Below are 23,887 nucleotides of genomic sequence, written 5' to 3'. Positions count from 1 at the left end.
AGAGAGTGTATTTTGTGTGTGTGTTTCAGCCAAGAAGCAGGGTGGGGGTGTTGCCATGGAGATGCAACCGCTGAAGAGTGCAGAGGGAGGGGAGGTAGAGGACCGAGAGAAGAAGAAGACCAATGTTCCAAAGAAAGAGAAGAGCGTGTTGCAGGGCAAGCTCACCAAACTGGCTGTTCAAATTGGCAAAGCAGGTAAAGAACTGTCATATCTATTGGGCACACTTTTTCAGCTGTCGTTTAGGAACTTTCTACACTAAAAATTAGTTGGTTCGGTAGTTCGGTCCCACAGAGTTTTTGTAGCAATGATGTATAGCATAAGCATAAGTTCTTTATGAATACAAGAAATGCATTGTGGGAGTTGTGTGAAACTTTGCCGTAAGGTACCAATAGTCATAGTTAGAATTATTTGTTTTATTACTACACAGACAGACGTGTAAAAGATGATGTGCTTCATGAAATGATCAAGTGCTACAAACTTTGGTAAAATGTGATTGCACAGGTAAAGGAGTGAAGTAAATGATGAAGCACTGCGTGCTTGAGACCTGAAATAAAAAAATACTGAAAAAGTCAGAACAGACTGAACAAAGTGACACACTGGTAAATATTCCCTTCTTTGAATTTCCCCACAGGTTTGGTGATGTCGGCCATCACCGTCATCATCCTGGTGCTGTATTTTGTCATCAACACGTTTGTCGTTGAAGGTCTGTGTGTGTGTGTGTGTGTGTATAGCTACCCAACAAACACACATACTATCTCAGAATGCACCCCTATCACTTGTTTACCACTCTGCTGAGTATGACTCACTCTTTAAAGTGGACTAGTTGTTGGGTCTTAATATGTAGTATGGTTTGTTGTTGCAGGTCACACATGGTTGCCAGAGTGTACTCCGGTCTACGTCCAGTACTTTGTCAAGTTCTTCATCATTGGAGTCACTGTGTTGGTAGTGGCTGTCCCAGAGGGCTTACCGCTCGCTGTCACCATCTCTCTGGCTTACTCTGTCAAGGTAGACCCACACTGACCCACAATATTTAGCAAATAGTAATGTAGGAGCTGCTGGATGTAATGGATATGAACTAATGTAACAATGTGCACAAAGACCACACTGGGAAAATGGTTAAGGAGTAAATACTGGCGAAGGAGGCATGTAATAATTAAATAATTCAAACTTATGTAATATAAACAGTATCTTGCAGAGAGAATCTGTGGGACTGTAGTCGCTTAGTGACAAGGCAAGGTAAATTTGGGTGTCGTAATTATGATAGTTGATGTTGTTGTTTTGTATACTAAGTATAGTGTTTTTAATAAGAGACCTAAACAACACATGTAAATGTTAATAGAAGAGGACCCAAGAAGATATGGTCAATTGTGTCAAAAGCAGCACTTAAATGTGATAGAACTGAAATCTTGTTGGAATCAGTTACTAAACAAATGGCATTCAGATTCTTCAGTGTCAGAATCTTGAAAGTGTGCTCACTGATTTCAGTGGAAGTACTGTATGGAGTAGTTTATGAATCCATTTTCGTAATTTTAATTTTCAGTCTTCAATGAAAATATATTGTATATCACAAAGTGATTTGTTGTTTAAGTAAGTGGCTGGTTGCACCATTTTAGCCTACAATAATTACCATTATTTACTCTCACAAGGTCAATGTCAGCCTTTGCACAAGTTATGTGCACTGCAATGTTTTCTTCAAAAATATCTTAAATAAACCCTATTTTATCTGCCCTGGAATTTTTATTAAATGAAAAGTTAGTGATTTTTCTCCGTCTCCTTCTCTCCTTCCTTCTGTCAATTAATTGCTCTTCCTCTTTCCTCTGCCCTTCCTCTATCCATTATCATTCACACCACCCCCTTAAACATCCCTCTGTTCTCCGGCGCTATCTCATATGTAGAAAATGATGAAGGACAACAACCTTGTACGCCACCTGGATGCGTGCGAGACCATGGGCAACGCCACGGCCATCTGCTCCGACAAGACCGGCACCCTCACAACCAATCGCATGACTGTGGTGCAGAGTTACATAGGTGAGTGAAAAACAACTTGTGCTGTCTGTGATCCACCATAATGAAAACACAATGTAATGCTAAGATTGTTAAGAAAAATGGCAGCATAAGAAGGGTCATAAGGTAATCATGTGGCCCAATTTTTATTTTACTATGATTAGATCAGTGGTTGCCAAATTGTTGAGGTTGAGTTTGTGCAGTCTTTATTAATTGTAGAGAATCCCTCTCCATTGGCACTGGATCTGTCTGGAGATAGGCTGCATGAAGGCTGAATGTACAGAGATTATAACTTATGTGTATTAAAGTTAGACTGTTGTTGCCCAGGTGACGTGCCCCACCGTGTGATCCCGGACCCTGGACAGATCAACCCCCGGACACTGGATCTATTAGTCAATGCTATTGCTATCAACAGTGCCTACACCTCCAAGATCTTAGTGAGTCATACACAGACAGAGATGCCACTGTTTTGCAGAAAGTAATTTTCTGGTTTTATCTGGCTTTAACCCTCCATAGTCCTTTGTTAATGTCAGTCAATGTTCGTGCCTTTGTTTTAATGTCATCCTTTTTTCATGTTCTGTCTCCCTCTCTGTCCTCCTCCCTGACTTTATCACGACCCTCTCTAATCTACCAACTTGCTTCAATCTTACTCCCTATCAGCCGCCTGATGTGGAGGGGGGTCTGGCTAAGCAGGTGGGCAACAAGACGGAGTGTGGCCTGCTGGGATTTGTATTGGACCTACAGCAGGACTACGCCCCTGTCAGAGAGCAGATCCCTGAGGAGAGACTGTACAAGGTAGGAAACCATGCACCACATCCACCTTCACAAGTTATAGTTTATTTATAGAGCTATAAAAGTTACCTACTGCAGCTTTAACGGAAGGTTCTTTCACAGTTTATTTCAACTTATGTATCTTTTTGTATTTGCATCATCTTGTTTGCCCCATGATTCTTTGTTTATATACATATTCATATGTAAGGTGGCTTGATATTTGTCCCCCTTATACAACCTACAATACAATACAATATAAACAATATATTGATATTTCTTTGATATACACACTTCATTCATATTTCCCAGTATACGTGAATGAATACATGAATAAAAAAAAAAAAAAAAAAAAATTTTAAAAAAAAAATTAAAAATTTTTTTTTTTTTTTTATTTTTTATTTTTTTTTTTTAAAAATTTTTTTTTTTATTAATTTTTGTTTTTTTTTTTTTATAAAGAACCACAAAAACTGGGTTTATTTTTTAAAAATTTTTTGAAGGGAGGGACCAACCGTATCAGCACAACTTCCCTGTAATTGTACAGGAACAAATTCTTCACAGAGTTTCATGCTCAAAAATCTATAAGAAAGGAACAACTTTACAGCAGTGCTTCTCAACCTTTTGTTCAGACATACTCCCACTGTCCTGTCAGACCTTCATCAACGCCACCAGCCATGGTGTTCATTTGAATTGATGTTAAACTGGATGTTAATAAACGCTATTGACCATATGGGGGGATATTATTACAATATATATATATATATATATATATATATATATATATATATATATATATATATAATATTTATATTTAAGCTAGATGTGTCAACCATTTATCAATTTTTAGATAACCTTTTCAACTATTTATACAGTCCTCTTGTCTATTTCAACCATTTATCAATTTTCATCAATCATCTATATATTTTTTAACTGACTTTTGTTGGCTATTTTGACCATTTATCAGTTATTTTAAGGGAAATGTTTTTGCACACTTGGGGTGCCTTGGTTGCTCACCAGGTAAAGTGCAAACCATATGTGAAAGCCTTAAGGGCTGATCCCAAAGAGATGCAATGTACCCTGGTTTTTATATGTGCAGAAAAAATTCAGTAAATCAACGTACCCCATGGCAACTGTAGACGTACCCCCTGGGGTGGTTGGGAATCACTGGTGTACAGCCATGCTAATGAAGTACAGATCCATTAGAATGCAAATCAGTTCATCATTCAATCAATTGCTTTACAATGATTTTACATCCTGCGAGGATGGCCAGCCAACATCATTGTTTATGACACTGATGCAGGTGTTAACTCTCAGAGCTGGGTTTCTAGTCAGGGATATGTCTGTCTGCCCCTTGTTTTACTCTCCTGAATCATACATCTGTCCTTCCCTCTCTCTCTTTCTCAGGTGTATACGTTCAACTCAGTGCGTAAATCCATGAGTACAGTGATCAAGCTGCCTGACGGTTCCTTCCGCCTCTACTGCAAAGGAGCCTCTGAGATCATGCTGAAGAAGTGAGTGACGGAGGAGGACGTGGGAGGTCATGTAAATGAATGGAGGCAAAAATAGTTTAGGGGGGTAAAGGTCTGGATGCAAGAGACAGACAAAAGATGTATCTCTCACTATTTTCTTCCTCCAGGTGTTCCTACATCCTAGATGCCAACGGAGAACCACGCAGCTTCCGCCCACGTGACAGGGATGAGATGGTCAAACAGGTGAGACTTAAAGCTCTGATATGCATAAGTCCTCACCACAGCGGCCCGGGTTCGATTCCAACCTGCAACCCTTTGCTGCATGTCGTCCCCTCTCTCCTCCTTTTCCTGTCAATCTTCACCTGTCCTATCAAAACAGGCATTACAAGCCACCAAAAATCACTCACTCACAATATTGTCATGAGACTACCAATTCCTACAAATCCTCCAGAAAAAGTGTCTTTCACACATTATAGACAAGCAACAACAGTTGCAGTCACACTAAACACCATAAACATTACTGAACAGAATGTGAAAAACTTGGCATCAGTATTGGCAGGCTTATATACATTCCAAGTCTGTTATACATAAAACTGCTTTCAGATCAGTCTTGTTGTAAGTGAAATATTTAGCAGCAACACACATGTATTTGTTCCACACACACTAGATTAGCCTATGCGGGCTGAGCAAGCATTTTTCCCTGACTGACAGGCTGACTGCATGATGAACACACAGCTTGTGCCCTGAGACAAATAACTTGCCTCCTTACACTACTTTATTCCAGCTCAGTTGTTGAGTTTGCACTGTGGCAGCTTCATGCCACCTCTTCTTTCCATCATATTGTCTTCCCTCTGTCTGTCTGCAGCAGGCTGGGGGTCTTTTCCCTACAGCTCTCTCAGAGAGCACTCTTTTGTAATGGTACATTTCAAGGACTTCTCAAGGACAAATTCACCAACAAAGACCACACCAGTGAGGATATGGAATTAGAATGGTTGTAGGATGAAGGGATGGGGAGAGGGTTGAGGGATGAATAATTAGGGATGAAGAGTAAGGCTTGGGGGTCGAGGGATGAAGGGATGGGAGCAGAATTAGTGGTCGTGGATGGATGGATGGAGGAGTTTGGAGATGGACAGTGTTGTCTGGCGGCAGGAAAATGGGAAGGAACCATGAATGAGTTAGGGTCCACATGAGAAAAAGAAAGGGTTTGGGGTAGGGATGCACAATATAGATTTTTTTTCAGCCAAAACAACAACCAATAATTTCCTGCTTCTCATAGTCAAAACCAATAAGATAACGATATTTTCACATTTTTGTATTTTACAAAGAAGTTCGTAACTTTTTTTTACATACAAAGGCTGAGATGAAGTGAGCAAGGATGGATGAAGCTCAATAAGAAACTTAATTTGTTAATTCCTCATCAGCTGTAATTTAATTATCTAGATCATTTATAATAATATAAATTTCCCATTATTGGAAGATTCAACTCAGAGAGACTGGTATGTTAAATCAAAGCACTTTTAAGGACTTCTTTGTTGCTCGGTAAATCCAAACCCTTTCAAGATTTTTTCTGCAAAAACAGCCCTATCTAACAGTATAATAAAATCTTCTTGTATTGAGCAAAAATGTGGCCAATTTTTAGCTCAGTTGGTAGAGCTGGCGTCCAGTGTACCAAGGCTAAGTCCTTGCTGCAGCGGCCCAGGTTCGAATCCGACCTGCGGCCCTTTGCTGCATGTCACCCCCTCTCTTAAAATACCTTTTTTTAAAAAAAAGATGATTTATATTTTTAGACAAAAATCTGACAAATTTTCCAGAAAATGTGAGACTCCTTTTTTGCAGTGAAGCACTTGGAAGTAATTTCCAGACCTGTTTGCAAGCTATTGAATCCAGTTTTTATGCATCAGATACTGGAATGTAAATGTCATTTTTGTATACATTAAGCTTAACAGTCTGTGTTGTGAGATTTTATGGACCTCATCCTGACCATAGTTGTAATATTGATTGATCAATAGGTGATTGAGCCAATGGCATGCGAGGGGCTGAGGACCATCTGCATCGCATACCGTGACCTGCCATCCAATCCGGAGCCAGACTGGGAAAACGAGGCAGAAATAGTGACAGAGTTGACCTGCATCACTGTGGTTGGGATAGAGGACCCTGTGCGGCCTGAGGTAGGGCACTGTGGAGTGTGTATGTCTTTAGTTTTAGATGATACTGTGAGTGTGTGCCATCCAAAATATGTGATTATTTAAAAGTATTTCCCTGTGCCTCTCAGGTGCCTGATGCCATCCGTAAGTGTCAGCGTGCGGGCATCACAGTGCGGATGGTGACCGGCGATAACATTAACACAGCCAGGGCCATTGCTGCTAAATGCGGCATCATCCACCCTGGGGATGACTTTATCTGTATAGAGGGCAAAGACTTCAACCGACGAATCAGGAACGAGAAAGGAGAGGTGAGTTGGGCAATCTTGTGGGTTAAGTGCAGGGTGAACTCATGTTTTCTATTTCTGTTTCATTTAAAATGAACTAAAAATGGATGTTAACAATATATCTATGGTGGGAGGAGCATCTGACCATCCCACTGACATCACTGGTTTCTTCTAGCCTTTAATATCTACTGTCAGTCAGATTAACGTGTACTGGTAAATGCTGATACATTTAGGTCTATGTCTATAGAGTTATTTTAGTGCCAGCACAAACTGAAAATGAATTGAATAGTTTTGAATTTAAAATGTTCATACAGAATATTGTATGCAAATTGGAAATTGTATTTCACTGATGAAAATGTAATCTAATGGTTTGAGATTCAATTTAACTTGTATTGCTCTAGTTTAAGTATTTGAATTTGAAATTTTGTAGTATTTTGATAGTATTATATGTTTCATTTTAAAATTAATTTAAAAAAATAGATTTTCTGCGTACCACTAGAGAGAGTTAACATACCATCAGTGGAATATGTACCATAGTTTGAGAACAAGCGATCTAAGTAATTTAATATTATCAATTGAACTGATTGATGGTAAGTGACTTTTGTGTATATATAACAAAACTCACTCACCACTAGATGTCACACTACAGCCCCAGCATCTTAGAGCAAAACAATGGGCGAAAGGCCAACCAGACTCCATTGACAAATCCAGTAATTTTAGCAAGCAGTTAATCTAATACCATACTTCAAACTGGACAGAAACAAAATAAACCTTACTACTCACTAACACTAGTTTGGTCCAAATAAACCCTTCACTAAGTTGGATGTGCAATACACTGCCCGTCCCAAAAAAAAGTTGCACACTGTAATATTTCGTTGGACTGCCTTTAGCTTTGAGTACGGCATGCATGCGCTGGGGCATCATTTTGATAAGCTTCTACAATGTCACAACATTTATTTCCGTCCAGAGTTGCATTCATTTTGCGCCAAGATCTTGTATTGATGATGGGAGAGTCACACTGATGCACAAAGTCTTCTCCAGCACATCCCAAAGATTCTCAATGGGGCTGAGGTCTGGACTCTGTGGTGGCCAATCCATGTGTGAAAAGGATGTCTCATGCTCCCTGAACCACTCATTCACAATGTGAGCCCAATGAATCCTGTCATTGTCATCTTGGAATATGCCCGTGCCTTTAGGGAAGAAAAACTCCATAGATGGAAAGACCTGGTCATTCAGTATATTCAGGTAGTCAGCTGACCTCATTCTTTGGGGACATAACGTTGCTGAACCTAGACCTGACCAACTGCAGCAACCCCAGATCATAACACTGCCCCCCACAGGCTTGTACGGTAGGCACTAGGCATGATGGGTGCATCAATTCATTCGCCTCTCTTCTTACCCTGATGCGCCTATCACTCTGGAACAGGGTAAATCTGGATTCATCGGACCACATGACCTTCTTCCATTGCTCCAAAGTCCAATCTTTATGCTCCCTAGCAAGTTGAAGCCTTTCTTTCCGATTAGCCTCACTGATCAGTGGTTTTCTTATGGCTACACAGCTGTTTAGTCCCAATCCTGAGTTCCCTTTGCATTGTGCGTGTGGAAATGCTCTTACTTTCACTATTAAACATAGCTGTGAGTTCTACTGTGGATTTCTTACGATAAGATTTTACCAAACGTTTAAGCGATCTCCGATCACAATCATTCAAGAGTTTTTTCCGACCACATTTCTTCCTCGAAGAGGATGGTTCACCACTATCCTTCCAGGTTTTCCTTCCAATTTTAGTAGTTTCAGCAATCTACTTAGTTGTTTTCTTTGCTTGATGCAGACCCTTCTGAAACTGATTAACATCCTTTCCACGACCACAGGATATGTCTTCTGATATGGTAAATGGTAAATGGACCTGCACTTGTATAGCGCCTTTCTAGTCTTCCGACCACTCAAAGCGCTTTTACACTACATGGCACATTCGCCCTTTTCACACACATTCACTCAGTGATGGCAAAGTCCATCCAACAGAAACTAACTCATTCATACACACCGATGCAGCTACTCACCGCATCAGCTAGGGTTAAATAACTTGTTGCCAGCTGAAACATATTGATCACTGCAGTAATTATCCAATGGAAGGGTCTTACCAATTAGTTTAGTTAAATCTAGGTGGTAACTTTTTTTTTGGGACGGGCAGCGTATTTGCCTTATGGGCTGCTATGGCTGCCATATAACGTTAGCTTATCCTTGTGGACAAATGCATCCATTAAACCGTTAAAGTACACCCACTAAAAGTTGTTTTGCCACTGACAGGCTCAGCTTGTTATTCTAAGTGTCTGACAACATTATGGAAAGGATCCTTACAGTGATAGATCTTTTGTTTAACCAGAAACTGCTATTGCTATTGCTCGCTTACCACCAGACACCACAGACAAAAGCGTTAATTTTGCCTTCCATATCATTGTAACATTGTTACTTCATTCAAAGTAGACAGAGAGAAAATGAAACTCAGTCTTCCCACTGTTTCAATAATCACCAACTCTGGTTTGGTTGAAATAAATCCTCAATTCACTGACATAGATCATCTACTCAGACCACAAACCACAGAGAGGCTGAGATAACAACACAGGTAGAGGGACTATGACGTCATTCTGACACCTTGACTCCACTGTATCTTTACATGGCTAATAGTTATTTGCTGGTATATTAATGTTTTAAATAATAACTTATATAACCTTTAATAGGATGGATAGCTGCTCGTTAGTGAGGTGGCTCTGCTTTTCTATGGCGTGTGAATTTAAATTTATACTCTAAAATGCTGTGTGTCATTATATAAGAGTGCAGTGTGGGTAAATTGATTAGAAGAGAGCAAATTCACTGTGTCTGTGATGCCTTGTCCTCCCTCACACCTGTGTACAGTTAAATCTATCTAACACTCTGGATCAACAGTGAAAGAAAAGAAAAGTTAAAAGGTCCTTCATGTAATTCATCATCACACACTCTTTCCCCCTCTTTTTCTCTCCATTTGACCAACAGATTGAACAGGAACGCATCGACAAAATCTGGCCCAAACTCCGTGTGCTGGCCCGATCCTCGCCAACTGACAAACACACTCTGGTCAAAGGTGAATCTCAAACACATGGGTGCACACACACATTCATTCACACCCACTTACTGTATACCTTACCTTTTTTTTCTGTTTTCAGGCATCATTGACAGCACCGTCCTAGAACAGAGGCAGGTTGTCGCAGTAACGGGAGATGGAACCAATGACGGACCAGCTTTGAAGAAAGCTGATGTTGGCTTTGCCATGGTAACCCGACATATTATTCACCATTAATTTTTACTTGGTGGTCAAATCTTTCTCTGCTATAGTTCTATGTGTTGTTCTTATCACATAGAAGTATATAGATCCATTATCCATTTTGGGGAACAAATGCTCCTTAAAGCTGCAGTAGGTAACAGTAACGTTTTTTGTCATATTTGCTGAAACGTTCTCTATATCCTAACAGTAGAACGTGAGACAGATAATCTGTGAAAAAATACAGTTACTCTGGCTCCTCCTAGTGCTCCTAATGGTATTTGTAAGAATCCACCGGGCCTGAACGAAAAACAACCAATCAGAGCCAAGAATAATATAAGGACACTTGGCTTGAAGATAACTAATTGTTAAGCGTCTGTATTTGACGCCCTGGGAATGATATTTGACAATCGACTATCTTTCTTGGTTATTTTCGTCCAGGCCCACTATGTTTAAATGCATAGTTTCCTCTAAATGGTAAATGCAAGCCACAGCTCTTACTCACGGCCAGTATTTGCACTTGGAGGCAGGACAACACGATACTGAGACAGAAGCACTTCAAAATAATGCGGATGCTTGAATGCTCGCATGAATCATGCCACGAGTCTCTGTCTCCTCCTCACTCTGTCTCAATCTGTGCCAGGGTATTGCGGGGACAGACGTGGCTAAAGAGGCATCTGACATCATCCTGACCGACGACAACTTCAGCAGCATTGTCAAGGCGGTGATGTGGGGACGAAATGTTTACGATAGCATCTCCAAGTTCCTGCAGTTCCAACTCACGGTCAACGTAGTGGCTGTCATAGTGGCCTTCACCGGGGCCTGCATCACTCAGGTAGACACATTTATTAATAAACATACATGCTGTCTATTCCTACACACACACACACACACACACACACACACACACACACACACACACACACATAACAGACACACAGATGTCTTCTGTAAACATCAGTCAGCCTATATCTGCAAGAAGAGAAAGCAAATCAGATGCTATTTTTGTATTTTTACTGGAAGCTAACATAAGCCTCCTGACACATAGAAACCATTACATTTTTGATATGCAAAAAATATGAACTCTCATTATTAATAATAATATTGTTTGCAATATATTTTTATTGAACGAGAGTTGAGGTGAGACACTACAGGCAAAAGCATAGTTTTTTCATTGTAAATCTTGATATTTTGGGCTACTTTGCTTCAATAACGTTGTCTTTCTGAGTAGTGGAAAAAAAAATGCCCAAAATACATACACTTTATCTATTTGCGTAAATTCACCAAAAATTTGCAATAGATAATGCATAATATGCTTATTTAAAGATAAAATTCAGAAAACTTGTAATGTGTCTTAATGTAAGTAATCAACTGGGGAAGTTTCATGGGGATGTCTGTTTAATGTTTTACCCTATTAACCTGTAATGAATTAACCAATACATATCTTTAAAGGCCATTTTCTCAAAATGATTTTTATTACCAATATCTCATAAATCTCCACTTCAGTAGCACTTACATATATCTATATTCTTAAGGTTTTTACTGAGGGGTTTCTTCATATATCATTCATAGCCTGTTTTATTCATTATTTTGTTACTAAAAAACTTATTTTTTATGGCTGTTGATAGTATCTTCCGATTTATTGAGTGATAAAAAGGGACATCACGAATTCCCTCTGTAAAAACCTCTGAGTCTAACATGTCAACAATATGAAACAAGAATTTTGATGTGGCTTTATCTAATATTCAGGTTATTGTTATGATTCCTGTTCTGATTATTTACAAGACAATTATTTTTGTATGACAAGTTTTCAGAATTTTTTGTTTAAATATGAGTCATTATCTAATGCTAACTTTTGAGATCTACAGATGCAAATAGGCAAAATATAGTAAACCCCTAAATGTGTATTTTGGGTGTTTTCTCTCCGCTAGTCTGCAAGAAGACATATTAAGGTCAAAATTGACCAATTTATGAAAAACTATGTTTTTGCCTGTAGTGTCTCACCTTAAACCATAATTACAAGCAGCAGAGTACGAGAAACTGTTCAAGTCATCCTCAAAATCATCAAAATCAAATCTACAACTATGAACTGCTACAGACCCATAACACGATAAAAAAATAGCAAATTTAAGCTGTTTATCTGCTGTGAATGAGGATAGCATTAAGGCTAACCACCTTGGAATATCACTGCCACGTCCGAGTAAGGGGTGTTTTTCCCATTTTCCTATCTTATACTACTTACTTGGCACTGGAAAGTTCCTCACTGCTTAGTGGTTTTGAATGTCACTGATTGAGCAGATAATCTGCACAAGAAGAACAACTAGGAAGATCAGAACCCTGTGCAACAGAAATAAAACCCCAAAATACAAAAACAAGTGTTAATGTTGGGATTCTGGGTGATGTGAAAGGGGACGGAAGTAGTCTTTTCACAGTCTGTGTCTGGGTCAGTGAAGCCAGACTCATCCAAACATGGTTCGTGACACAGGCCTCTGCTTGCAAATCTGTGTGCAGGACTCTCCTCTGAAGGCGGTGCAGATGCTGTGGGTGAATCTGATCATGGACACGTTTGCTTCTCTGGCCCTGGCCACCGAGCCCCCCACCGAGGCCCTGTTGCTAAGGAAACCCTATGGCCGGAACAACCCGCTCATCTCACTGACCATGATGAAGAACATCCTGGGCCATGGAGTGTACCAGCTGGTCATCATCTTCACCCTGCTGTTCATAGGTGCACACACACACACACACACACACACACACACACACACACACACACACACACACACAAACACATTGACACATTGAGCACGCAATTTCATCTACTATTGAAACAGCCTGAAATAGTTGGCTTTAATCAATACATTTAGTCTGGAATTTCAACCAAATAATGAGCAACACGGCAGATAAAGTTTCCTTTTTTCACACCTCTCATCTACTCTTCTTCCTCCTTTCTTTACCCTCCAGGCGAGCGCATTTTTAACATTGACAGCGGCCGCAACGCTCCACTCCACTCCCCACCCTCCGAGCACTACACCATCATCTTCAACACCTTTGTCCTCATGCAGCTTTTCAACGAGATCAACGCTCGCAAGATCCACGGAGAGAGAAATGTATTTGACGGAATATTTTCCAACCCCATCTTCTGCTCCATCGTTGTGGGGACCTTTGCCGTGCAGGTAAGGTTAACCCCTGTGATGCCTGTTTTCGATTGTTTGTTTGGCATGGCTTTTATTCCATAGTGGTAGTAGCAAACCAACCAGAGACATTGCAGTATGTTGGTGTAAATTAGTTGTACTGAACTCAACCTGACTCCGCATGTCTACAGGCTTATGAAGTAACAGATTACATGTCAAGTTCCATAATCAAAATCCATTAGTGTTACATATAGAAAGACGTAATCAGACAGTTACAATTAGTAAAAATAGGGATTATTAGCAGAATTACAGGTTTAAAACACCATTCTGGTCTCCAGTGAATCCACAGCTAATCTTAAAGCTGCCAATTCATTCTTCATATAGCCATTATTTTGACTTTGACTTGAATTAGGTTTTGAACGGTTACTTCCTGAACTTGCTTCATGAAAAGCAATTTTTTCTTGATCCTAACAATCTTGGTCCCAGTTTTCTTTTCTACGGTTACATTGTTCAGTTATTTTATAGAATAGGCATCATCTTAAAGAAACAAAACAGAAAATAATGAAGTTAGGTTACTTTAATATTGTGATACTTGGATTAGGTTACTGACTACATTTTTTAACAGGTAATTAGTAATTGTATTGGAATAAATTCCCCCCCCCCCCCTTCTGACTCAGTTTAAGTATACATCAGACATCACATAAGGGTACTTTGCAAAATATCATGACCGCACCCCCTTTTGAGGGATAGAGAACCAGTGCAATTTGACATGTTTTTGGATTAGAGTTATGACAAGTTCGTACACCTTCCTTTCATATTAAATAATCTTTGTTTTATGGAGACATCTATAGACACCTTGCCTCAACCTGAGCATTTGTGATACCTAAGTAAAAAAGATCCTCCTTTGCTCTTCCCCCGTCCAACACAGTGGGCAGACATTGCTTATCCAGACATTTATACATACTTGAATCAGCAGGTAGCGTTAGGGTAAGTGTTGTCTGTAAATAACCAACCGTATGATCTGGGCTGAGATTCAGTAGGATGTTTAGCTTGCTACTGCTGCTATGTTACTGTTAGCTGTTAGCAACTCTCAAGTTAACTTTAATTAAATCACACAGTGAAAGCTTTGGTTTCAAGTACGGTTGTTGTTATTTTTACTGCAGGTTCTCATGTTAACGTACAGTATGTGAAAGCACTGTACTTGTCCCCAAAAGGGGCTGGGGCCTTGGCACTGGGGACATGGCTCAGAAACGAACAGATTTTATTTAGGTGATGACTTTTAGGAGAAACAAACTGGCTCTTGGTATGTGTAACGTTAGTTTCAGGTGGCTGACTGAAAAGAATCATGTAAATGCATACCCCTGAAATGCTCTTTATTCAAACGGAATATCTCCATGGTATACAAACTTTACTCATTTTAAAATGTCAGTGTGTAGTGAAGGTCAAAGGTAGTCAAAGCTTGAATGTCTTCTACAGATGTTGATGATAGTTTGTAAAAAAACAAAAATTAATATGATCATCTTCAGGCATTGACAGATATCCAAATTTAAGATTCCAAACTTTACCGACCACAGGAGGACTGTTTATTGAATCAGCTCACAGTGAATACGGAAGAAATGCACTGAGCCGGGAATTGTGAGTACACAAAAAAACGCAGACGGGCAAACAAAGACAGACTGAGTGACAGAGAGAAAAGGAAAGGGATATTTTCCAAAGCTCTTCAGTTCTCAGTGGTACTCAAGAGAAGAGAGAGAGCTGGAGGGAGAAGGCAGTGATTTGGAGTGTGAGAACGACAAAGAGACAGTTCAGAGGGATTTGGAAAAGAAGAGATGAGAGAGAGCTGAAGGCTGGAGACAGCTTGAGAGAGGTGAAAGAGAGGAATAAGAGGAAAGATGGATCCCTCCTCCCTGCAGAAAGATATGATTACAGTATGTGATACACTGTACGTACTCCCAGTGAGATTAATGACAGAGCAGTTTGGTGTCAGGATGATAGTGTCACTCTGATAAGCCTTGTTCCTGGTGTAAATGATCATGTTGCTATATAAAATGCTGCTACATCCACTATCGGAGCGTGGTGTTAGTGTGGTCCAAGTTTAAAGCCACATGGCTGCGTTTTTTTTATGTTTTTTGTTCTTATGCCTTGTTTACACAGTGACATAAGCTGGAGGAGAATAATTGCTATGATTAATGTAGCTGAGGCCATGTGTTCTCAGCTAAGATTATAAAGCGTTATGTACATTATACATTATGTTCTCTGGACAAGTAGGCTATGTATAAAGCTGCACAGAGTAAAATGTTGTTCTTAAAGCTGTCAGAATTATTGGTGTCATGCATAAATGTTGATAAGTGTTAAGATTTGGTTGCAGCTTCCAAATTATTTCAAGAAGTAGTTCAACATTTTGGGAAATAAACTTTGCTTTCTTGCAAGGAGTTAAATAAGAAGATTGATCGTTTGATAGCTAGTTACAAACTAAATGTAAACAAAATTACTTTTGCTAACATTAGCTAACTTAAGATGTGACTATATGTCCCTTTTATATTTTAACAGTCTTCAAAAAAGCCTCTGTCAGAACCTCGATTAACTTTCTCCTTTCCTGTACTTAGATATGCGATGTGCTATGCTGTCTTTATTGAAAAGAGAAAAACACATTTCAAGATGGTTAAAAGATAAACGCAACATTCAATTTTATTTGTATAGCGCCAATTCATAACAGAAGTTATCTCAGGACACTTTTCAAATAGAGCAGGTCTAGACCGAACTCTTTAAAACATTATATACAACGTATACGACATATATATATATATATATATATATATAGTCACAGCTAACTAGCTAGCTAACGACTGATAGATTAGCTAACTAGTTAACTAGTATATATGTCGCGTTTATCTTTTAACCATCACAGAGCAAAAAGAGGCGAGACTTAGCAAGGGTAATGATGAATAACTAGATACAAAACTCAGACATAAAATGTCTGCATGTGTTTTTACACATCCTGGTTTGATCTTTATTAGATGCAGTAGGGATTACAGTGATAATGCCACCTTGTATTTCATACCTGAAATCGTGACAAACTAGAAGATAGAGGTGTTGACTGTTGACACATCCCAGTGTTACTGCATTTTTCTTACAGTGCAGACTGTGGCTCGTGCAGCAGATAGTGCAGTGGCTGTTTCTCCCTTGACATTGTTTGCCTGTGTGGCAACAATGACGTCCTTCCCTGTGTTTCTGCTGCAGATCGTGATTGTGCAGTGGGGAGGGAAGCCCTTCAGCTGTGCCCCTCTCAACGTGGAGCAGTGGCTCTGGTGTCTGTTCGTGGGAGTTGGAGAGCTGCTCTGGGGGCAGGTAAGCAGCTCTTCAGCCTGCTGAGTCAAACCACACTGAGCAACTGTAGGCTGGCAGGCCTGGTTTACCTAGAGTTTTCTCTGAGGTGAGGCTAAGGAAACATTTTCACATTGACTTAGATAACACCTCTGATCTATTCTATTCTGTGCTGAAATTGACATAATCTGGTATTATCCAAACCGTCCTGTGAGTAAGATGGCTGAAAAAGCTCACAGCTGCTCAGTACATACAATGCCATACTAGCGTCTTCTGCTCAAATGACAATGTGACAAACCCGGCCTCCAGGTGATCGCCACGGTGCCGACAGAGCGGCTGCCTTGCCTGAAAGAGGCGGGGCTAGGCCTGGAGCCCGGGGAGGAGGAAGGCGAGGAGATGGCAGAGGATGAGGAGGAGATCGACTGCGCTGAGAGAGAGCTGCGACGCGGACAGATCCTCTGGTTCAGAGGCCTCAACCGCATTCAGACTCAGGTACTGTTTGACTGGACCACCAAAACAAACAATAACCAAACCTCTTTCACAGGAACACACACAGATATCCAGACACCACATACAACGCCTCAACCAGAAGCTTCACATGGTCATGACACACGAGCAGTTTGTTAAAGGGGAACGTGATAAAAGTATGATGAGGATACATTGGAACAAAATATAATGTGAATTACAAAGAATATGAATATGAATGATTAATGTGTACAGTTTGCACCCACTGAAACCTAGTGAATCTACACGGTGGTCTGTACCAATCAGAGGAGACTAGGCTTCTTGAGTGTGTCAGTGGTCAGTATGTTAAAGATATTGTGTTCTGAAGCATGTAAACCTATTATAGTAAACCCCCCAAACACATGTATGAACTTGAAAATGAGCATAATATTGCCTCTTAAACAGTGATTTGTTCTTACTCTTCAAAAGTCAGTCCTTTCTCTCATCCTGTCTGTGCTCTTCTTCTGACTTGTGCCAAACATAATGATTCCAGTCTTTTCTCTCCAACGCAGCTAGCTTTTCTGCTCTCTAATGCTCTCTCTGACTCGGAAGTGGTATTTTAGATGCTCACATCATGAGAGAGGGTAAATGCTGTGATTGAGCGTGTGTGTCGGTGCGGCGGCACTTGTGTTTGCAATTGTTTACACATTGTGTACAGGCCAGCGCTAAGTAGACAGGCTGTTGACTTGCTTGATTACTTTAACTGATCGATTGAGTGAGAATGGACGTTAAGACGGCATCAACATGAACAACAGCCTCCTAAACAGTGTTAATTCCCAGTCCAGACTCTCTGCTTAAGTGCCTGTCTTTGCGTAAAGTGGTCAGTTTTTCATTAAGAGGGCTTGGTCTGAGTGTGCACACAACAAATACACACATCAGTAACATTCACAGAGCAGGCTTGATGCCCATTTGCCATGAAAGGGAATTTAAATGCTGTTTCTGCTGGGACAAGAAGTGTTTGAAAGGGACAACAACACACACACCCACATGCACACTCCGCACACTCAGACCGGCCTCTCCTGCCCTCACTGAGTGCTGCTGTTTTGTCTCTGTCCTGCAGATGGAGGTAGTGAGCACGTTCAAGCGAAGCGGTTCGTTTCAGGGAGCGGTGAGACGGCGCTCCTCCGTGCTCAGTCAGCTCCACGACGTAAACACTATCTCTACCCCCTCTCACGTAGCTCTCTCCACCGCAACAGCCAATACCAGCCCAGCCCCCGGGAGTGAGTCCGCCGAACGCATGTACACACATGAACACACACACACACACACACACACACACACACACACACACCTGCATACACACTTGCAGCCACTTTCTCTCTCTCTCTCTCACACTCATTCGTAGACACAAACACACACACTGCTGCACGGCACGTGGACTGCAGTATTTTTACTCTATGGTTGTGTCCCCTCCGGCTCGCTCGTTGCTCGTGTGTGTGCAATGTCTCCTCTATTCTTTTCTTCTCTTATTCTCCCTTTTCAAACAGCACCCAGTCCTGACCGGCTGTGTAGTTCTGGTCTGATCCTGGTCTGGACCAAATCCAGTCCCGGCGCCAGTCCAGAGTTTGTTTTGTTGTTGAGTGTTGGTCGGTGCGGGAGGCGCCTCGCTGTCCTCTCTCTGTCTGAGGTGTCCTGACAGAAATGGAGCAGCGTTGTTTGTAAAGACACAAAGTGACTCGTGTTTAAAAAGAAATTTAAGTAATAAACAGTCTAATTTACTCCGACAAGGACACATCCTAAAGTCCAGAGAGCAAACGGCAGCGCCTCCTGCACCATGTGTTACTTCCTGTCTGTGAATGAGGTCAAGCGTGGTTACTGTGGTTGACCCCTGGTTGTGAACATCTCTCATGTAAAGGAGTGGTGTCATTTCTTTTCTCTATAAAGCGAGAGAATATAGCGTTGCTGTAACAATGCTCCTACCATACTGTAGAAAATGCTACGATTAGATTTCACAGAATTCACTCTCATTTCCAAATGGCTTTCATCTGCAATTCTCTAAACTGTAAACCTTCGAGTATAAAAGCCCTATAACACACTGCTGTTTCCAAGACTACAGTTAAAGAAAAAAAGTTCCCTCTTCCTCTATTGCTCTTGCTTTCTTTCTCCTTCTTGTGCTCCTCTCACTTTTGTGCGGTGCTGCAATTGTTGTCAACTGGTTATTTCTGTAACAGTATTTCCAGCTCCGACGTCACAAGTTTGGCCCCCCTGATGTCTCCAAAAAGTCCTGTTTTTTTCTCTCTGTCCGCTCTGTCCCCCCCCCCCTCTCTCCATCCACAGTTCTCTCCTCTTTCTTCTTGATTTATGAGCTATTACAGGTTCCCTGTTTGCAGAAATATTCTGTGAAATGTGTCTTATTGTTCTTCATAAGTAGAGTTGTTCTTTTGTAGAGGTATTTAGATTTGACCAGATCTAAATACAGGCTCTTGTGTAGCTACTGATAAGATTTCTTTAGTAGGTTTCTCTTCATTTTTTGTCTTTTTTTGTCGTCATCCCTTTTTGTCATCCTCCCATTTCCTTACTAGAGTAGCGTCCACCACTCATGTTTTCTCTTGATTTCTTTGTATGTCAGTTCTGTGCGTGTCTGTTTGCAAGTGTGTCTATGCGTGTGCATTTGCTGACATATCCGAGATCTGTAGTTTGACTTCTGTGTGTTCCTCTGTTAGTGTGCGAGTGCCTGCGTGTGAGTGTGTGTGCCTGCTTGCATGTGTGTGGTTGTGCTGTCTCTTCATTTGATTGTCTTCATCCGTCTTCTCAGTTGCTTGTCCTTTACCTCCCTTGCTCCGTTCCCTCCTTCCATTTCAAGCTGCCTTCCTCACCACGTTGCTCCATCACCCGTAGGCGTAGATACAGAGAGGCCCAAGTCAGCGCTGCTGCACAGACACCAGAAGTTACATGGGCTTTGTTTAAGTACTTTGGAAGACACATCCTTCTCTCCATCACTTTACAACATCAGTATAAGATGTAGCTAGAGGGGCACTCAGTCAAGGCCAATAGTTCAGTCTTCTATGAAATGCATATCTGCAAGCTCTATGTATTTTACAACCAATCTTTATTAACCAAAGTGTAAAATAATTTGTGTATCTGTCCTGTGATTTATGCTACACCCTTCCATCAAGTTTCATGAAAACTGGGCCATTCGTTTTTCTGTAATCCTGCTGACAGTGGCACCGAAAACATAACGACGGCATGGAAGTAAAATAAAATGTATGCCTATATCAACAAAGGTGTGGAAGGAGGGATTTACAGTCAAAGTATGGAACTAGGGCTAGGGCCCCGCCACTGCTAGCCCATTGCTTGCTTTTTCAAATCTTTTCCCTTAATTCGAAAAGCTTGTTGTGTCCAAATCTGTTACTCAACAGCAGTATGACGCATACTTGCATTTTGTGGTTCAGTTCCTGACGAGAGACCGGATGGATCTGGACAAACAAATGGGACGAGGAGGGAATGTGAAGGAGCAAGCATTAACTTTGAGTTTAATGTGACCCAGGTTTGCTTCTCTGAATCACCTCATGTTGTATGGAGGCAGCCTGTGGCCAAATCAGATGTGTTCCTGTTTGCTTTAGCTTTAGGGATGGGAATTACGCAAAAAGCAGAATTCACATTGTGTCAAATAAACTTCCAGCCACAGAATCAGACTTGATTTTACTTAGTGTGAAAGATAAACGTCTGGTGATATTCTGTAGGTTTCTTATTGTCAACTCCCATAAAGAGACTAATAATTGCCCTTTTTCCTAATTATGGTTTCGTTCAATTTAGTGTAGTAGAGCCACCATGCACAATAGCAGGACCCTGACTCTGCTTGACCTGGATGAACCGGAACCTTAATCAGTATCATTGGTAACACCTGTGTTTACCCTACTACTTCATGTCAAAATGGTTGCTGTAACAAAGGTACACTGTTGTCCAAAAATCTATTAACACAAAGAGTCCACAGCCATGCTAGCAGCTCCGAGGGGCTTTACTTAGAAACAGTAGTGTTTTGAGCTAAATGCTAATGTCAGCGTTCTCTTAATGACAATGCTAACATGCTGATAATTAGCACGTAGAATGTTAACCATGTTCATTGCCATAGTTTAGAGAGTTAGCATGCTAACATTTGCTAATTAGCACTAAAGTACAGTTAAGCCAGTGGGAATGTTAGTTGTGCAGGTATCACATCAGAGAAAATAAAATGTTGACTTATTTATGGTGTTAGATTAAAAATGAATCACCAGAGTCGTATGTCAATACCAAATGTCTTGACAATCCATCCAATAGTTGTTGAGACATTTCAACTCACAATATGTAAATTCTGTCTCTCACATAACAATAACAAAAAGATTAAGTGACTGAGTATGTCATTTTTTATGAAGTAGTGTGGGATCATGGGAGTTGTTGTATTCACCACCATTGCCATCACTGCAGTCAGCTTCTCCCGGTTAGGATTCCTTCATGTTCATGGTTCAGGAGGTTTCTACCAGGAGCCCAGTTATCCACAGAGGACTCCTCCTCTCCAAAACAAACAGACCCGCTGATTAAAACCACTGAAAACACTGAATAAAGCAGTTCCACCTTAAAAATCACTGCTTCTCCCACACTGTTAACGTTGGGTTACCTGAAAAAAATGACCGATTTTAAACATTGTTGGAAACATTTGAGATAATGGATGTACACAACTCAACTATAGAACTTCACAAACAAAGACCACGCCAACAGCTGTATGGAATAAGAAAAGTTTATTACACGTTATGAACGAATGTGGAATACTGTGGGAGGAAAAATGGTTAAGGGATGGAGGGGATGAGAGGATGAAGGGATGAAGGGGTAAGGGTCGAGGGGGTATGGGAAGGACGGGTGAGGATTGATAGAAAGGAAGGAAGACTGATTAGGTGGATGGAGGGAGAAGTTCGGTGAAACGGCCAGAGGGAACAGAGTGGGTGGTGAGACGCTGAGTGGGGGAGCCATCTCTTTAACTCTTCAAGAGCCCCAGTGGTTCCTGTATTTGGATAAGATGGGGAGAGAAATAAAAAAGGGTTAGGGGGGAGGGTTGTAGAAAATGAGTCAAGGAGGAAGTGAACGGATAAGATGTGCTTAAGTATGTTTTGAGTGGAAATGAGGTGAGTTCGGGTGTGGTCTTTGTTCCCGAACCTAGTTATAAAACTTCATATAGAGCCAGAGTTTAGAGACATTTTAATGTGGAAATGTTGCATGCTCTGACTTAATACCACAAACCATGACATTGACATGCAGAGATTAGTGAGGCACCCACAAACCATGACATTGACATGCAGAGATTAGTGAGGCACAGAGTTTTTCTTATGGGATTTGGTGACAATACCACAAATACAGAATATCACCAGCCTTATCCTTTAAGTGTTTAAAGTCTGATGACATACTCTGATATGGGAATCCCCAAGCAGCGAACACACACACTACAAATTATTATGTTATCGAGACAGACTGACCTCTCCTCATGCACTGCGTCCACAGTTAGCTTCAGGCAGCGTTACTCCACTCCACTAGAGTTCTTGGCCTGAGACTTGGCACTGTGCCCCATTGCAGTACAATGTGCGCAAGCTCTGACGTTGACACCATCACCTCGTTGACTTTTACTGCCACGTCTATCATCAGTGGGTAAGAAGAGAGTCCGAGGATATCTGAAAGAAACACCTAAAATATTAAACAGAGATATAAAAGATGATATTAGCAGATGTCTCCGTTTCATGCTTTTATCCACCTGAGCTGTGCTGGACTTTAGTGATCCCTCTGGATCTTTAGAACCGATCTATGGATCCAGTTTGTTTTCATTTCAGACTGGGCTACTTTCATCTATCTGCAGTTATAGGAAAGTTAAAGAGATGACTTTGGTCAGGAATGGTAAAATGGAATAGGAATCTCAAATCCATCCTCAGCTCCTCAATTCTTTGCTAAAGCTCTTAATATTCAAATTCGATTTCAGCCTCCACCCAGAGAGAGTACGCACTGAATTGAGGAAGGTGTTGCTGATGTGTTGCTATGGATTAGAGCGCAGTCATCACATACGGAAGGGTGGGTGCTGGTGCTCAGTGGGAGCCATTAACCAGTCATGTACCTCACAGCTTCTCCCTGTATTTATGTTGCGGTTTCCTCTCATCAGCAGTTGTTTTGCACACAGCAGCCTCTCTACCTTCCAGCGCCTGTTTCCTCCTTTAACCATCATCGTTTTTCCATCAAGCACTGCTGAAAGAGCCGACAGGGAGAGAGGGAGAGAGAAAGTGGGTGAGAGGAATAAGTAACACAGCAGTGCCCTGACCTCCAGGCCTCTCTGGTCACCCTGTGGGCGTCATATACTCGAAAGTTTACTCTTTTCCACGGAGACAAAATGAAAACAAACCAAGCGCTGACGAAGTGAGAAAGTAACATTCTGAAACCTTCTCAGTCTGCATGAGGTGTTTTTCTACTGTCTGACTGGCTCTTTGGAAAAACAGATAAGCACTGAACCTACTGCTTGACCGTCTGTGTGTCTGTCTGTACGTCTGTCTCAGTCTATCATGTATGTCAGAGTGATATATAGAGACTTCCTAGTTTGGCCAACTGCAGCACTGATCTCCATTCAGCTGCCTGAACATCCACCTCATAATTTCACAGTTTGGACTCCAGTGGGTGCTGCAGTCAACATAAAGCTTCTTCTGTGTTGATCTCATTTGGCCGAACTGTCTCTATGTAGTGCTCTGCCTGCCTGTGCCTGTCGGTATATTTGCACTGAACTGTCTCTGTTTCTTTTGAGCTCATGCTGCTTCTTTTCCTCTGTTTGGGCTTGGGGGAAGGGTGCATGGACCAACTGCCATGGCAAAGGAATGTGTTTACGCACGCATACACCATAGACTGCATAATCCACCTTGAAGTACACTCATAGACCTCACTTTGATATGTGTGTGTGTGTGTGTGTGTCTGTGTGTGTGTATATATGTGTGAGAGAGGAAAGAGAGTGTAAGTGACAAAGATCTG

General features: G+C 41.1%; 1 protein-coding gene across 4 annotated transcripts in view; it reads left to right on the top strand.

Moving 5' to 3' along the window:
* Positions 1–23,887, top strand: part of atp2b3b (ATPase plasma membrane Ca2+ transporting 3b) — a 55,368-nt gene that overhangs the window by 23,116 nt on the left and 8,365 nt on the right. For 2 of the 4 annotated variants that reach the window (XM_051425184.1, XM_051425185.1), the window contains exons 8-24: positions 30–194; positions 632–703; positions 863–1,005; positions 1,896–2,028; positions 2,332–2,441; positions 2,665–2,799; positions 4,177–4,283; positions 4,409–4,484; positions 6,251–6,409; positions 6,514–6,693; positions 9,698–9,785; positions 9,868–9,974; positions 10,606–10,797; positions 12,474–12,687; positions 12,924–13,135; positions 16,334–16,441; positions 16,727–16,909. In XM_051425184.1, coding sequence (XP_051281144.1) covers positions 30–194; positions 632–703; positions 863–1,005; positions 1,896–2,028; positions 2,332–2,441; positions 2,665–2,799; positions 4,177–4,283; positions 4,409–4,484; positions 6,251–6,409; positions 6,514–6,693; positions 9,698–9,785; positions 9,868–9,974; positions 10,606–10,797; positions 12,474–12,687; positions 12,924–13,135; positions 16,334–16,441; positions 16,727–16,909 — 2,384 coding nt within the window. Of the gene's footprint in view, positions 1–29; positions 195–631; positions 704–862; positions 1,006–1,895; positions 2,029–2,331; positions 2,442–2,664; positions 2,800–4,176; positions 4,284–4,408; positions 4,485–6,250; positions 6,410–6,513; positions 6,694–9,697; positions 9,786–9,867; positions 9,975–10,605; positions 10,798–12,473; positions 12,688–12,923; positions 13,136–16,333; positions 16,442–16,726; positions 16,910–17,981; positions 18,142–23,887 lie in introns of all 4 variants that reach the window. The other 2 variants (XM_051425187.1, XM_051425186.1) reach the window with 2 other exon arrangements.

Source organism: Dicentrarchus labrax, unplaced genomic scaffold (genome assembly GCF_905237075.1).
Source record: "Dicentrarchus labrax unplaced genomic scaffold, dlabrax2021, whole genome shotgun sequence".
NCBI classification, from domain to species: Eukaryota; Metazoa; Chordata; class Actinopteri; family Moronidae; genus Dicentrarchus; species Dicentrarchus labrax.
Note: the sequence above shows the minus strand (reverse complement) of the source record. Positions and strands in the feature narration are given on the sequence as shown.